The sequence below is a fragment of the Aquila chrysaetos genome, chromosome 4, assembly GCF_900496995.4.
Source record: "Aquila chrysaetos chrysaetos chromosome 4, bAquChr1.4, whole genome shotgun sequence".
Lineage (NCBI taxonomy): Eukaryota > Metazoa > Chordata > Aves > Accipitriformes > Accipitridae > Aquila > Aquila chrysaetos.
Genome location: NC_044007.1, coordinates 46,416,541 through 46,432,192, shown reverse-complemented (window position 1 = coordinate 46,432,192; position 15,652 = coordinate 46,416,541). Strand labels below are relative to the sequence as shown.

Here is a 15,652-nt window from a genome sequence, read left to right as displayed (position 1 = left end):
TTCTGATGAGCCTGTTTCCTCTGCTTTAGAAGTGGTGCAACAACAGAGTCTTATTTACAAAAAGCACAGCAAAACTTCCTGACCTACCTTGCCTCCAACTACTTCAGCTCAGTGCAAAAGCCAGTTTTAAATTTAAAGCTTCTGCACCTGGTGAAAGCAAAGAAACTTAGAGAAAAATTAAGCACACAAAGGCAACTTTCATTCAGGGGCAGTGTGTGTGAATGTATTTCAGTAGTTCCTTGTATACACTGATGATAAAAAGAGTGTTTCATTAATCGTGTAAAGATTCTAAAGATGCTACACCTTCATTTTGAGAATGCCAAAGAAATAGAGAAATCCATCACCAAAATATTGGTTAAGAAACATTAAATGGTCATTAAAAAAGAAATAAATTGATAAAACTGTTTTCCTTCTTTCAGACAAATAAGGAGCTATTATATCTGTTTGTGTGTTCCTGCCTCTTTCAGTAGAAAATGATGCTAGTTAAAAATAAAGTCACATGGCATAGAAAAAAGAAAAAAAAGACTTATGACCTACCAAGATAGCTTCCAGGAATGCCACTGTATCTTGACTCTCAAATTTTTTGTTGTTGGTAAACCAGTGAATGAGCTGCATGACTAAAGGCTCATACAACTGTCTTGTTACCTGAAAAGAGGAAACGTCAACTACATTTCTAAGATAAATACATTTCTATGCTATTTTGCTATTCAAAATACGTAAGAATAAAAAACAGTACTACTGTGAAAAAGGGTCTATAAAATAAATAGTCAGCTTCATATTACATTCCCATATCAAGGATTTAAAACTAAATAAATAAATAAATAAATCTGGTTAGCTGCTTTCTATTCAACTAGTCTCACAAGATCTCCAAGCTTACTTTCAATAAGATCCTCTGAGACAAAGAACATTACATGCCATGGACTGATATAGCAATAAACAGCCAGGGAAACATGGAAGTTTGTTTTTAAGCTGTATTTTGATCTATAATCTCTCTTCATCTTTACCATATACATTTTTTTAACTTTTTGGATTTCACCAATTCTAACTGTTAAGTCAACCTGATTGAATAATGTCATACTATAACATGAAGGGAAGAACCATTAAATATACTTATATATGCATACATACATACTTATAATACAGCGTGTATGCCTGTGTGCATTGGTTTGGACCAATCCAGACATTATTTACCTATGGTTTATGTTCAGCCATATGCCAGCAAAAGGGGTTTCACTTAAACTGGTAACACAGCTTCCTGTATATTTTAACAGAACACAAAGTCCCTTCGCTCTAAAAATAGGACCCAGATGCCAGGGTCCAAACAGCAGTCTGAAAAGGCACAAGACCTGTAATTTCAGTGGAGCTGAACCTATGTGTCTATTCTGTTTTGTGTAAAGGAGGAGAAATACCAAGTTCAGATGTCTGAATTAAATATATCATCCTTAGCTATCAATGAGTCAGCTACAAATTCTCTCCCAAATGCTTTTCTTGTGGGTTGTAGCTTTGCACTCATTCAATATTGAAATAATCAACTTCACCTCAAATTAACTTATTAAAGAAAAATATAGAAATTATATACAGCGACAAAGAGCAGCTACTACCACAAACTCTTTGAATGAAACTTGAAACCCTCGTGTATTTGTACACTCCTCAGTTACTCTGAATTACACTCCATTATTGAAGTCTTTAAAAAGGCTTCCACACCCTGCCCCTGAAATACTATTCCTAAAATAGAATTTCAGCTTACAAAATACATTACATTTGGCAGGGGAGGGGGAGGATAGAGGAAGGCGACGTGTCAGGATAACTTCTAAATAAAACTGTAAGTTAATTCCCACATTTACAGTTATTTGAAACAAGCTAAAATGCTTATAAATGAATCTGTTTACCTGGTCTACATCACAAGCAAGACGAAGCAGTACTGGAAATATTCGCTTATGTAACTGATACATGGGTGGGGGACCCTGAGCTCCTTCTGGCATCTGAGATGCTCTCCCCAACATATACGTGACTATGCCATGTAGCAACTCACATGCTGCAACCTGAAATTTAAAAATCCCTTTGGTTATGCACCTATTACTTTCACAGAGAAGACAACATTGTGGGCAGGAGGGAATAAGTCACAAGAAAGGATGTACTTGAGAAATCACTCCAATCTATGCTAAATTGCCATTCCAGGAATGGATCATGTTCATGGAAATAATTTACGCACATTCTAACTGGCCATTCTCCCCACGTTTTAGTCTCTATCATGGGCAGTTGCTTTTCAGCTGGAGAAAATTCACCACTGGATAAGCCACCCACCATGGTGTTTTCAAGGATACCACTGTTCTGGACAATCTTTAGGTATCAACATCCCAATCCAGCGAAGCAGCAAAATGTTTGCTTAAGTGCTCTGCTGGACTGGGCCCACAAGTTCATAAGCTAGGCATGAGAAGGAGGCCAAACAACACTGAAGACTAACTAGTTCAAAAATTTTCATTTCGATGTTAAGTCTAACTCTCAAAGCACAGTGCTGTCTGATAAGAGCTTTAAGCAACTTCTGCTCTTTAGGTTTTAAACACTCAGAATAATGTCATCATGAAAGAGCATCAAAGAAGCACATTGCTACCTATGAATTAATTAAAACAGGTCTTTCTTAACAAGGAAGACATTATTTTATGCAGTATTATCAGCCAACATAAAGAAAGATGGAGAAAAAACATCAATACTTTTGTTTGCCTGTCACTTGCAGAAAGAGCCAGCTCAGTCACATGAGGCAAGAATAAATCCAAGTAGATGACAGGCTTCATATCTGCAAATGGTACAGCAAAGCTCAGACGCTTCTCAGTGTCCCAGGATACACATTTCTTCATCATCTCTTCTGCAGAGGAAGCTAATGCATTTGAAAAAGATTAAAAAAGCAAAAAAAAAAGCAAAAAAAAAAGTTTTATATAATACACATAGACCAAGTACTTCTGTAGTTCAGTCAAAAAATCTGTAGCCTTCCAACTTCAGTTAGATTGCCATGCAATGTCAATGCTTTCTAAATTACTGGAAGGTACAAGTACCAGAAGTATGTTAGATGGCCAGTAAACAGATGTTTAGCCACCACATGGAAAAATAATTGCAGGCAACATTTCAGGAGACAGTTGCAGCAGCCTCCAGTTTCAATACAGGTAAGTTTGGAGACAATTATAAACCCAGAAGACATTGAATCACACTTGATTTAAAATACTTCTTTAAGACATCCAATATACTCCTTTTGTCTTCTTGTGTTATAAAAAAAACTCTTGAAGATCAGATCAGACAAGAAGACCCAACATACAGACTCCTCCAGTTGCACAGAAAATGACTACATTTATGGCTATGCCCTCCAAGGAAAACTGCCATACTTACTCCCTTCTCTCCCTGTATTCCCATTTTTGTTAATTGGTTTAACAAAGTCTGACCACACTTTGTATTTAATTTCCAGAGAACAATGCTACTTTCCCACAGTACTTCTGAATAAGCAACAAAGAAGCACTTGGCAGAAAGAAAATTGATTGTAAAGGCAGAAAAAACAACTGTAAGCACGAAAAGAAAAGAACACAACATCTATACAACTACATTAGTTTTTAGACTGAATTTTGCACCGAATTTATCCCTTGAATCCCACGGTCAGGTACTTACACTATACTTTCCCATTTTTGTTTTAATTAGATTTTACGGTATTTAATAATTAAATTATAAAGCTTATTCACAGACTGAACAGAGAAGAGCAGAAAACATTTTTTTTTTTTTTTGAGGAGGCACTCAAATGGATCTCTACTACCTGGACATACTAAAGGCATGGTGCACCTTAAACTCACAAGTGAAGAAGAAAGCTTGCCAAGACTTACACAATTCACGGGCTGCAGTTCTGAAAAACTGGATTAAGTGAGAATTGTAGTAAAAAGGTGGAAACAAGTACTTAAAAGAGTTACAAACTGGGGCGAAGTTTTAAAAAGGCTTTGCAGCCAGAGGGTGAAGGGGAGGAATAAATAAAACTATATACTTCGATACATATAATTTTTTTGCCTTCAGCTGAAGTTTTCTATACACTTTCTGCATTCCATAGTAAGTTAGTGAATACTTTGCTCTTCTGAACTCCAGAACTGAATAAAAGCAATTTTGTTTAAACAAGAGCAACACAAAATAGCTTTCGTTGAAAAGCTCATGCATTCTCATAAAGTGATGTTGAGATCTCACTCAAATCTACTTTGAAAGAAAGACAACAGAGGCATGTAAATATTTTTATTTACATTGACAGGACACTCACCTGTAATTAAGTTGTGGTTGATCTGCCCTCCCAAAGACCCAAGAAGGCGTGCCACTCTAGTCCTTACTGCTCCCAAAGAGGAACTGTCATCCTAAATAATTCAACAGATTTATATTAGTGAAGGAAGAGTTACTTCTATATAGAAGTAACTTGGTTTCCATAGTAAATGAAGGTTTTATGGCTCTTATTAACATATGGATGAAGAAGGTAAAATGAAGAACCTGTGGGGAGAAGAACCACATCAAACAAGAGAAGAATTTTGCTTCAATAAGCAAAAGAGGGCAAGACTGGAAAGCATTTTCATCACATTTTGTGGGCTTTCAACTGCCATTTCTCAAGTAAAGGTTAAAATTTTATCACCACAGATAACACATAGCTACAGAATGACATAATAGTCTAAAAAGTAAAAATTACTCTCCATTTGCTTTAAGCCCAGAACTTAAACTTTAGATCTTGTATCTATATGTAAGCAGCCAACCAAGTTTCATAAGCAGCCTGTATGGGATGTAAAATTTACTCATTCTGTTTAAAGACCACGAGATCAGAAACAGTTTTATATAAATAGGAGTAACTATTAGTTTCACACTGAAAAAAGGTTTATTCCAAGTTTGTGCACTGGAATATGCAAATAAAACTACTTAGTTTGAGCTGCTTGAGAAGACACTGGTCAAAAAGATATGTATGTTTGACTTCTAAGACTATGAACCTATCCACAAGACAATTAAAAAAAAGTTACATATTCACAAAATGGTATTTGTACACTCCACCACTGCTAAGCTGGCACATGATTTTAGGTGTAAGGGTTAAATTTTTGTTTCAATAATGCATCAGTCTAGCAGTGATGCTGACTTACAGGATTTCTTCAGTTCCCTTTCCCTGCTTCATTCCCATTCTCACTCTAGAATATGACATTTTTCCAGCTGCGCTGATCTAACAGCTTTTTGAGGCACGCTATAGAATGGGATTCATTGAACTGATCTAAGGTAGAAATAACCCTCAGAAAAAAAGTATGCATGCAAGAAAGGAAGTGAAACAGTGCAAAGTGATTAACTCACATTTAATTCTAAAAAGAAACAGTGTTCTTACCAATGAAAAAGTCTTTGCTTTTCTTATACGCTGTATCATAACTTTATTAAATCCCTTCTGGGCTGCTCGAGAAAGTTTCCTTACTTCCCAGTTATTCTGGGATTCAACTGATGAACAAAAAACCAGCATATTAATATTAGTTTATTGTACCAGCACCTCATGCGCCTACTCATAGTTTCTTTAAAAAAAATCCACCCTGGTTTTGTCTGGTTTTATTTTTAAGATGTCATAATTGTTCTTTCATTTAAAATCTTTATTAAGGAAAATAAGTGTCTATAAGTGAAAACTAAGCTGATTTAAGGATACAAAGGACAAATCACAGAGAAGTGGCATATAACATGGCTAGAATTAATGATTGTTCAGCAGTAGCAAATAAATCCTAGTTTAAGAAAAAGGTAAATTTTGGGGTGTAAGAGAAGTTATATTCCAACCACAGAAGCACACAATATAGACAAGAAGTATGTCACATCCATATCTTTAGGCTTAACTATGAAAAAATTATTTTCCTCTCCCTTAAGACTGACAATTTTTTGCCTGTATGTACCTGTAGATGTAGAGTTTTTCAAATAACCATCAAGAAGAGGTAGAACATCCTTGTAGTAAGGTTGCATTATATGCCTGGGGATGTGAGCTGACCAGTCTTCCAAGGCATCCAGTCCCAGATCAGCCATTGGGGTACAGCTAAGGCCCAGCTTAAATGCATTCTACATGTCAAATGTAAAACTATCAGTCTTTGATTTTTATTGACTACTATTATTTAAAGGTTAAAAAAAAAAAAAAATCTTTGAAAGCATTTAGCATACAATACATCCTCCTTCTTAATAACTTTTGTCTGCTTAACATCTCACTCAAGATCAGCACAGGAGATATATATTACATTGCAACACAGACACTAACAGAGTCAGCTTAGTAAAAAAGCAAATTCTGACAATTTAATTGTCTATCCAGAAAGTCAAGTCATTTGTATTCTATCTCGCTGAAGACAGTAAAAAACTTAATAGTTATCTTAATTGCTCAACAGGATACTAACTGCTCCAGAATTTTTTTGCGTGTTTTCGTAAAAAAAAGTATTAGCTGTACATCACTTCGACCCACCTGCAGTGCAGGAATATATGCTTTGATGTCAAGCATGATTATGTCATGTGGTAAAGAGAGCAAAAAATTCAGACAGGATGCCAACAACTCATCCTTATACTGTTTCATTTTTGCTGCAACCTAAAATTCAGATAAACAGATCAAGAACAATCATAAGCCTTTCAAGATCTTGATTTAGCTGTATCAATATCCATGTAAAATAAACAATTCAAAACCAATAGTGGAATTTCATTCACCTGCAGTCAGTTACTGAAAGTATTTAATGTACAATTATACAGTTATTTCTCAGTTGTACCTGAATAGGTGACCAATATTACCTCTTCTGACATTAAGTAAAAAACACAGAAAAAGGTCTTAAACCCCCACTTCGTTGCATAATTTAAAGAGATGGAACACTTCTATCATATATGTAAGATTTCTCAGAAGATACAATTTTGATTGAGTCATATATTTTTATATTCAGACTAGAAAAGTTAGCCAGCAAAATCATTTACCTCTTTTCCAAACTTTACAAACAGTGCAAAGCAAGACCTCTTCTCTGGGTCTTCAGGACATTTTCTGAGACTCCTTGGACTGACACCCTACCAAAGAGAAACCACAAGTCAACAGTATTAAAAAATATAGTACACAGTACAAATACAAAGCCCAAGTTCAACTCAGGATATACATCACCGTCCAACGTGAAACTGGCATCAGTGGCATCAGTGAAAACTTGAAATGTAGGTTTGTTCTCTCATAGCTTAGAAACTAACATTAATAAGGTGTGCTGAGGGTCAACTTTTTGGAATATACTTAATATTAACCCAAATAAGCAAGATACATATGACTGAAAAATAACTTTTCAATGGCTTAATTTCTTCCTTGTCCACCCATCTAACAAACCATAAAAGAAAAAAACGTCTTTAACAGTGGATGTCTAGGTGGCAAGTACGCTGGTGGAATAAGAAAAGGGCAATTCACAACAGCATCTACAATACAAGCATCTATGCCAATGAGTTCCCAAATTTGCTTCACTTGGTGCCACTACCAGCAGTGGCAGGGACAGTTCTGGGCTCTGTGGTGGGCTACACACATAATGGGATGAAGCACCATCAACTTTACAATAGCTTCCATACCGCAAATGGTGCATCCACCAATAGAGCATATTTCCTATGGAAATCAGTAAGTGGAATACAAGTATAGCCCAAAAGTTGAGTAATTAAGCCATACATGTCGCTGCTGTTCTGGCTAGATTGTTTCTGATATCCAAGCTATCTTCTGTACCACGTACACTGCAATGGTGTTTCCCATCCCTCTGTTCACCCAGCTCAGGATTTCGGAAAGAGCATTACACATGGATGGTGTCTCTTCAGAAAATGGGCTTCTAGTCTAAATTTTTACTTTCTATGTGCTTGTAACTATGGAGGCATAGGATGCTATAAACATTTGAAACAACGGGGTAACAGTTTCGATGAACTATTTTCCATAGTGCATAAAAGACTATATATAAGAACTGCACCATCATTAACACAACATGTTCCCCCTACATCAGGAAAAGAGATCTCACCTCAAAGTATTTTATTTTCCTGGCAATTTTCATTGTAACAGAAAGCAGCTTGTAGAATCCACTAATAAGAGGTAGTCTCGTTGAATGTATAATAAGCTCATAACCAAAGGAATATACCCAAGGGCTAAAGTATTCAACATGCTTCTCTGGAAGTATTTCTCTAAAACAGATGCATAGAAAACATCCCGGGGGACCAAAAAAAAAAAAAAAGAAAAGAGAAACTGAATAAAATATTTGTTTCATTTTTTTCAAACTTTCAAGCCAGTCAGTATGAGAAAGAGAAGTATTGCTATAACAGAGCATCTCCAAAAATAGTGAGGGAATAATTACATGCTGCCTTCTGAGGCAAGCATAGGAAGATTTTTATTTTGCTTACAGTGCAAAGCCATTTCTTCCTCATTATATTTCATTATTGAATTTATACAAACACACACACTCACATATCACATTTCATTACTGAGACTGCAGTATTGCTAGGGGAAATCAACTGGACCTTGACAGGCAAACAATGCTGTGCCTTTCACTTAATGGCCAACACTACTCTATGAAGACTGTATTTCTGGTCTCTGAATTATTTAGAATATATGGTCAGTATAATACTAAAAGTTACAACATATACTGAAAAACAATTACACCCAAATAATGAAAGTGAATGACTTGTCTCCTGTACTCTTTTAATAAAACTGAGCTGATGAGCTAGTATGTTTTTACCTATGACCCAGATGTCTGAAGCACACTTACTGTCTCCCTGCTAATCACCTTGTGCATTTTGAAATATGGTATATGGTCCTAAGTCAGAAAGAGACATCTTATATAAATCTCACTTCAAATTTCTTCCAACCACTTTGTAACTTCCAAATTACATAAAAACATATTAATACCTGCAGAATTCCACTAGATTTATAAAGGCAATAAAGTCTGTTGGCTTCATTGGCTGAAGGTTTGAAGTAGGGTCAGAAGTAGGCCAAACCAAAGCACTGTCAGTTTCATTTTCACCCTGAAAATAAATATTGAAGGAAGAACACTGGATCTGTGACAACATAGAAAGCATTTACACTTTTTTCCCAGATAAACAGCCTGTCTCTTCTTTTTCTAGATGCTACTAGCTAGTCTGACACAGACAAAGGACTAATAATTGACATGTCAATAATTCAAAGAAATAATAAGGGATGTTTGCTTCTAAGGAGAAAGCAAGTAGAAAAATGAAAACCACTAGATGCCAGAAAAGGGAGTCTAAAATAACAGATTCTGTGAACTTCTACCGATGCCAATGTTTCCATCTCCTAACACTGCAATGCGATATTCAGAAATATGAAGTAAAACATTTTGTCTAATATGAATGTTACTTTAAGGACACTATAAGGAGCTATCTAAGCATAATAAAAGCAAAACGGAATGTGATTTTGGTTCCCCCACAACAGCACAATTAACGGACAAGTCATCAGGTCTCACCTGTTCATTAACATCCAGTTTCTGAACAGTCAGGTCCAATTTCTCAATAATCTTCAAAATAGATTTTATAAGTTCATCATATAGCAAGCGATTCAGGGACTGCAGTGGTGAATTTGCAGTAAGAAAGTTTTCATCTTCAAAACCACATTCCTTTGCAGGAGAAAAAAGTTATGTTTCAAAACACCAATGAAAATTATTTCTTGAATTTACAAACCAAGATTTGAATGATCCAGAAAATCCAGCTTTACACATTTCTCAGCTATGGAAGCCTAAATTCATGCCTGTTTAATTCATTTATCAGCCACTAAATCCAAGTAAAACCAGGAAACAATTCTTCCATAGCATGACATTTGGAAAAAGTCTACAGTTAGAAAAGCAGTGATAAGACTCAGGACTATGTTTCCTTTTGTATTTCCATGTTAACTATGCTTTTACCTTCATTGTGTCACAGTTCAGTAGACTTCTAAAGAGAGACAGATAGTCCTTACATGTTGGTACTTTCCACCTCCCTGTCCCAACCTCTCCAGCTTCACGGGATTCTTCTGCTCCAGAAGCTTCTTTTCCCCCAAAATCCTGAAAGTAAAGTACACAATATTTTTCAGAAACACTGCTGTGGTGGGTTGACCTTGGCTGGATGCCAGATGCCCACCAAGCTGCTCTATCACTTGCCTCCTCAGCAGGATGGGCGAGTAAGGGAGAGGGGAGAAAATAAGATGGAAAAAAACTTGTGGGTCAAGATAAAGGCAGTTTAATAAAGCACAAGCAAAGGCCATGTGCAGAAGCAAAGGAAAACAAAAGATTGATTCTCTACTCCCCATCAGCACGTGATGTCCAGCCATGTACCAGGAAGCTGTACAGCTTCAGTACGCATAGCGGTTGCTCCGAAAGACAAACATTTTAATCCTCCTCCTTTCTCCCAGATTTTATTGCTGAGCAGATGTCACATGGTATGGAATATCCCTTTGGTCAGTTTGGGTCAGCTGTCCTGGCTGTGTCCCCTCCCAAGATCTTGCTCACCCTCCCAGCCTATTGGTGAGGGGGGAATGTTGGACAGACAGCCCTGATACTGTGTGAGCACTGCTCAGCAGTAGCCAAAACACTAGTGTGTTACCAACACCCTTCTAGCTACGGCTTTGTGAGAGCTGCTATGGGGAAGATTAACTCCACCTCAGCCAGACCCAATACAACTGCCTATGTAACTACCTGACCCAATCTAAAACACAACGTAAAATTACTTCTGCAGGTAAAAACACAAAATGTTTAGCTTAAGCAATCAATCTGAAAAGAGCACAAAACAACCAGCTCCTTTCAAAAAAACCTCTAAAGTTCTTTTCCTTCTAGTCATCAGTTATTTGAGAAACTCTGTAGTTATCCTGCTGCACAGGATTAAAAAGCTCCAAAATCCTCCCTTAACACAAACGTTCAGTAAAACTTTGAAAGTGTCCAAAATTTCTTAACCTGGAAGAAAGTTGGATGACTCTAATTACAACCTACTTGTCACAGACAACCTGAGCAAACAAGAACTGCAGAGAACAAAAGTCTATTTCCTGACATTTTTTTCACTCAGTACAAGAGGTACATCCTCATTATGCTGAGCAGATGTAGGGGCCAGAGACTAGTAACAACCGGGCCACAATTCAAACTGGACAGTACTATTTTTGTTTCTTTGGACTTTCCCCTGTTTCCTGGGCTAGATCTTCAAGAACTGGAATGCATACTTCAGGAACCTAGATGAAATAAGTATGTTTAAACAGTTATTTTACCTTTGAAAACGTGATCGGCTTGGAGAAGATTCTGATTAATCCCTGATGCACTGAAACAAACAAAAAAAAATTTGCCCAAACAGACTTAAAAAGGCACAGCATCCATATCACTCATGTTAGCAATGAATTAAATCAGTCTTCTATTTTCTATATTCTGTCAGGATGAGGAAGAGGCAAAAGAACACTGATTTTTTCTTAAGGACAAACATAACCAAAGCCAGAGCCATAACTCTAGGATGTTTCACAGGGAACCAGTTTTGAACTTGCTTCTTACTACTGTTTCTCAATACTGCTTTGACTTTTTCCTGACTGAATGCAGTGATGACCAAGGCATTGCCCATAATGCACATATTGAAAAAGGCAACAATTCCCAATGACTCTCACAGACATAGACTTAGGATCTCCCTTCCAGCATGGTGTTTGGGTGCACCACATCCCAAATCAAGAACACGAAAAACAATGAAAATGCCACAGCAATAGAGAAAAGCCACCATAAATAACAAAGAATTTAAAAATATTTTCTGAAAATCATTATAATTAATGAAATGTCAGCATGCTGGAGGCTACAAGAATTGTCAGCTACCAATGCTGACATATTCATTATTACATTCGCAGGACTGTATCTGACTAACCACATATTTGGAATTTTCATTTGTACTATGTACAAGTTCCAGAGCATAAAAAGATTGTATTTCTAATGGAGATGACACTCATCCTACTGTCTGTGATATTTTGTACAGGTAGCTGAAAGGGTATTTGTCCTGGTTTTGGCTGGGATAGAGTTAATTTGTCTTTCTAGTAGCTGGGATAGTGCTATGTTTTGGATTTAGTATGAGAAGAATGTTGATAACACTGATGTTTTCAGTTCTTGCTAAGTAGTGTTTAGACTAAGTCAAGGATTTTTCAGCTTCTCGTGCCCAGCCAGCAAGAAGGCTGGAGGGGCACAAGAAGTTGGCACAGGACACAGCCAGGGCAGCTGACCCAAACTGGCCAAAGGGATATTCCATACCATGTGACATCATGCCCAGTATATAAACTGGGGGGAGTTGGCCCAGGGTGGGGCGGGGCGGATCGCTGCTCTGGAACTAACTGGGAATCGGTCAGTGACTGTTGAGCAATTACATTGTGCATCACTTGTTTTGTATATCCCAATTCTTTTCTTTTTATTATTAATACCATCATTATTGTCTTCCTTTCTGTCTTATTAAACTGTTCTTATCTCAACCCACAAGTTTTACTTTTTTTTTTTTTCCCCTTGATTCTCTATCCCATCCCACTGGGTAGAGGGAGGGAAATGAGTGAGCAGCTGCATGGTCCTTAGTTACTGTCATGGTTTAACCTAGCCAGCATTGAACAGATTTTTGTACATTTTTTTCTGTGAAACCCCTTTCTCCCCACAATCCTTCAGAACAGGAACATCAGTCTTATGTCTAAACAGATTATCACAAAAATATATTCTCCTGCCCTTGATGATAGCCACTCTGTCATCCAAAACAGTTGTTAAATGTATTCCTTAAGTGATTTAACAATGGATATTGAAAAATAACACAATGAGAACCCTAAATCTCCATTATCAGAGGACAGAAGAAGCTTCATTTTTGACCCCAAATGGCTATGCCACATACCTCTCTTAGAACCAGTTGATCAATTTAGGGAAAAAAAAAATTATCTAAACCAAAAAACCACAACCCCCCAAAAAACCACAATGAAGTTAGTATCACAGACTCACCCACAGTGCTAATAAAACTCCAGAGAACTGGACCTTTTCCTGAGAGGGCTAGAAATACCTTTATTATAGATCTGCAGCACAAGAACTGCATTTTTTCACTGTATTGTGGAAAACTATTGATCTGCAGCACAACTAGATGTTCAAGAACTGGAGTGTATACTTCAGGAATCTAGAAGAAATAAAACCAAAACACCCATCATGCAAAGACAATGATTATAACTCAGTATCAATGTGAAGAATTATGCTAAATTATTTCAGCAAGATACTTTGTTACAAGAGTTTACATCATGACCTGCTCTGAAAACAATGAAAGACTTAGCAAGTGAATTCATCTTAGATATAAAAAAAAATAAAAACGAAACCAAAAACACGGAATAAGAAAGTTTCCTGGAACACATTATGGAAAGTAGCTACTGAATAGATTAGTGCTTCAGCAGAACCAGTCTTAAGTTTATTAGAAAAGTACCAATTTAATTAAACAATAACAACCCAGAAGTATAATCTGTTCACCCTTAAAAATCTGAATACAGAATGCAAGTGAGTCTCTTCCCTGCCCCAACCTTACTTCCCAGCTCCAGCTAGGATCCAGAAAGGCCTCATTAGAACACAGACAGCATAGCGTGAGAGGAAAATCAAAGTATCAGCCTCAAGAAACATGCTAAGTGTCAGTACCAAAAGAAAAAGCAGCAACAGAGTGATATAAACACATAAAGAGAAGGATAAGGGTAGGTCCAAATAAATAGCTTCGCCTAAAATAAATAAAAACCTATTCACATTTGGCTATGTTGGTTTTCACTATAATGCACTGTAGCATTTTCTTTATTCAAATAAAATCCAATAAAGTATTCTCATAATATTCTTCCCATCCCCTAGAAGCTAAATGTCATCGTATTTCAGATAAAGGAACACCTTCTATCGTAGGTAAGTTCACAGATACCACCTCCTTATACATACGTAGCCCCCCCCCCCCAAAAAAAAAAAAAAAAAAAAGACTGGTACTTTAAATACTCCACTTACTGTATCTATATGGAATATCACACTTGCAATGGACTGGAGGAAACTTGGTAGCTGATACAGATGGTCATCTATTGTTTCTGCTTCTGTGAGGTACATTTGCTTACAACGCTGAAGGAGCTCAACATACATGCCATCAACATCCTTAGAACGTATAGCTTTACAGGGCTTACAGAGAGAAAATAAAACACTGATTTAGCAGCTTTGTACAGCCAAGCAAACATATGCTGTAGCACTAAAACCCAGCCAAATCTTCACTGAACCATAATAAGAATAATCTTTTAAAATTTTCCAGGAACTCAATACATCTGAATACACTAACTTTAAGTATTCTACTTGCTACATGGATGAGAAACATGGTACCTGCAATGAACTAAAACAATGGTTCACTGATGCAGTGTAATTTACTATAAGAGTACTTGAACTTTCAGTGACATATGATATCAAATCCAGCCTGAAAAGCATGGAGTTTGGCTGTAAATATCTTAAATATAGCATTATGGATGCTAATATTCACTTATATTTTGACCTAGCTGCATTAAAGTAGTAAGTGGATTACCTTAATGGGGCGTAACCAATAATCATTCACAGGCTACTACTATTTAACATTTAACCCAGCAGCTCAAATTCTGAACTTTTATTGTGCTGGGATCTGTACAGAGGATAAAAACTACTCTTAAACTAATGAAAAAGCAGCAAGCATCCCAAACAGTACTAGAGGGTATGTAATAATGCTTACAGATTTCTATAGAATGATTTGTAAATCACAATATTTAGCATGAGCGAGGTCAAAAAGCAGTCTTTGTGGAAAAGGAACGAGGAATAAGGTCACAGGCAAGAACTGTCGTAGGGAACTAACCATGGAAAAAGAATGGACTGATTTAGGTAATGACAGAATACAACAGTTAGGCTAAAGGTTGAATCTAGTCTGTCTAAAAACATGCTCACAAAATTAAGACTACCCATTTATCATTTGTAGAACTGCAAGTATTACTTTAAAATTATTTTAGCGATTAGACAGCAAAATAAATATTCTGCCTTGAAACTGAATCAATCACTGAACTTGTGTTCAGGCTAAGGTCACTACTTGCAGTAGCAGCAAGACTCTACTTCCTTACAACCTAGCATCTGATGCTTGGCCAAGGTTTAGTCTAAACACGCTAACAACTATTAGTGTGTCTTAACATATTAAAGATTTATAGATATTGGAGCATTAAGATCCCTTTTTCCTGTTAAGATCTGCAGTATTATGTCCATATTTACATTATGCAGTTTTAATTAACTTGTGCTCTGTAACAGATATTTTTAAGAAGGTTCTTTCAATTCAGTAATTTGAAATACTTCATTTTTTCTGGAAACAATACCTTTAACTGATTTCCTTTCCAGCTCGTATCATAGAAGAGGAAGACTAGGTTTCAACAAAGCATGTTGAAAATTCTACAAAACAAATGTACTCCGCTCAAAAGGCAGCAAAGTGGAAAGGCTTCAGCTAGTAACCAGCTATTCCATCACATTTCCTAACCTTCTCTAAATAACCTTTGAGATTATTTAACCTAATCTTCTTTTTTTTTTTCCCTCCCCTCCCTCTCTCTAAAAACAAGTCTAGAATTTTGTTATATAAAAGCTGGGGTACCACCATCAAGCACATAGGTTGCAGATACATAAACGCCACCCTTTCTTTATAGAAC

General features: G+C 36.6%; 1 protein-coding gene across 4 annotated transcripts in view; it reads right to left on the bottom strand.

Annotated features, from left to right (window-relative positions):
* PRKDC (protein kinase, DNA-activated, catalytic subunit) overlaps positions 1–15,652 on the bottom strand; it is an 87,866-nt gene that overhangs the window by 62,994 nt on the left and 9,220 nt on the right. For all 4 annotated transcript variants that reach the window (XR_003922919.2, XM_030010985.2, XM_041122933.1 and 1 more), the window contains 15 exons: positions 13,968–14,132; positions 12,951–13,119; positions 11,222–11,271; positions 9,894–10,031; positions 9,459–9,608; positions 8,888–9,003; positions 8,007–8,166; positions 6,955–7,041; positions 6,461–6,580; positions 5,910–6,069; positions 5,366–5,472; positions 4,280–4,370; positions 2,712–2,875; positions 1,890–2,042; positions 538–645 (listed from right to left, as the gene is read on the bottom strand). Coding sequence is in view for 3 of the 4 variants with exons in the window: in XM_030010985.2 (XP_029866845.1) it covers positions 538–645; positions 1,890–2,042; positions 2,712–2,875; positions 4,280–4,370; positions 5,366–5,472; positions 5,910–6,069; positions 6,461–6,580; positions 6,955–7,041; positions 8,007–8,166; positions 8,888–9,003; positions 9,459–9,608; positions 9,894–10,031; positions 11,222–11,271; positions 12,951–13,119; positions 13,968–14,132 (1,938 nt within the window). In the remaining variant the exon portion in view is untranslated. The remainder of the gene's footprint in view (positions 1–537; positions 646–1,889; positions 2,043–2,711; positions 2,876–4,279; positions 4,371–5,365; positions 5,473–5,909; positions 6,070–6,460; positions 6,581–6,954; positions 7,042–8,006; positions 8,167–8,887; positions 9,004–9,458; positions 9,609–9,893; positions 10,032–11,221; positions 11,272–12,950; positions 13,120–13,967; positions 14,133–15,652) is intronic.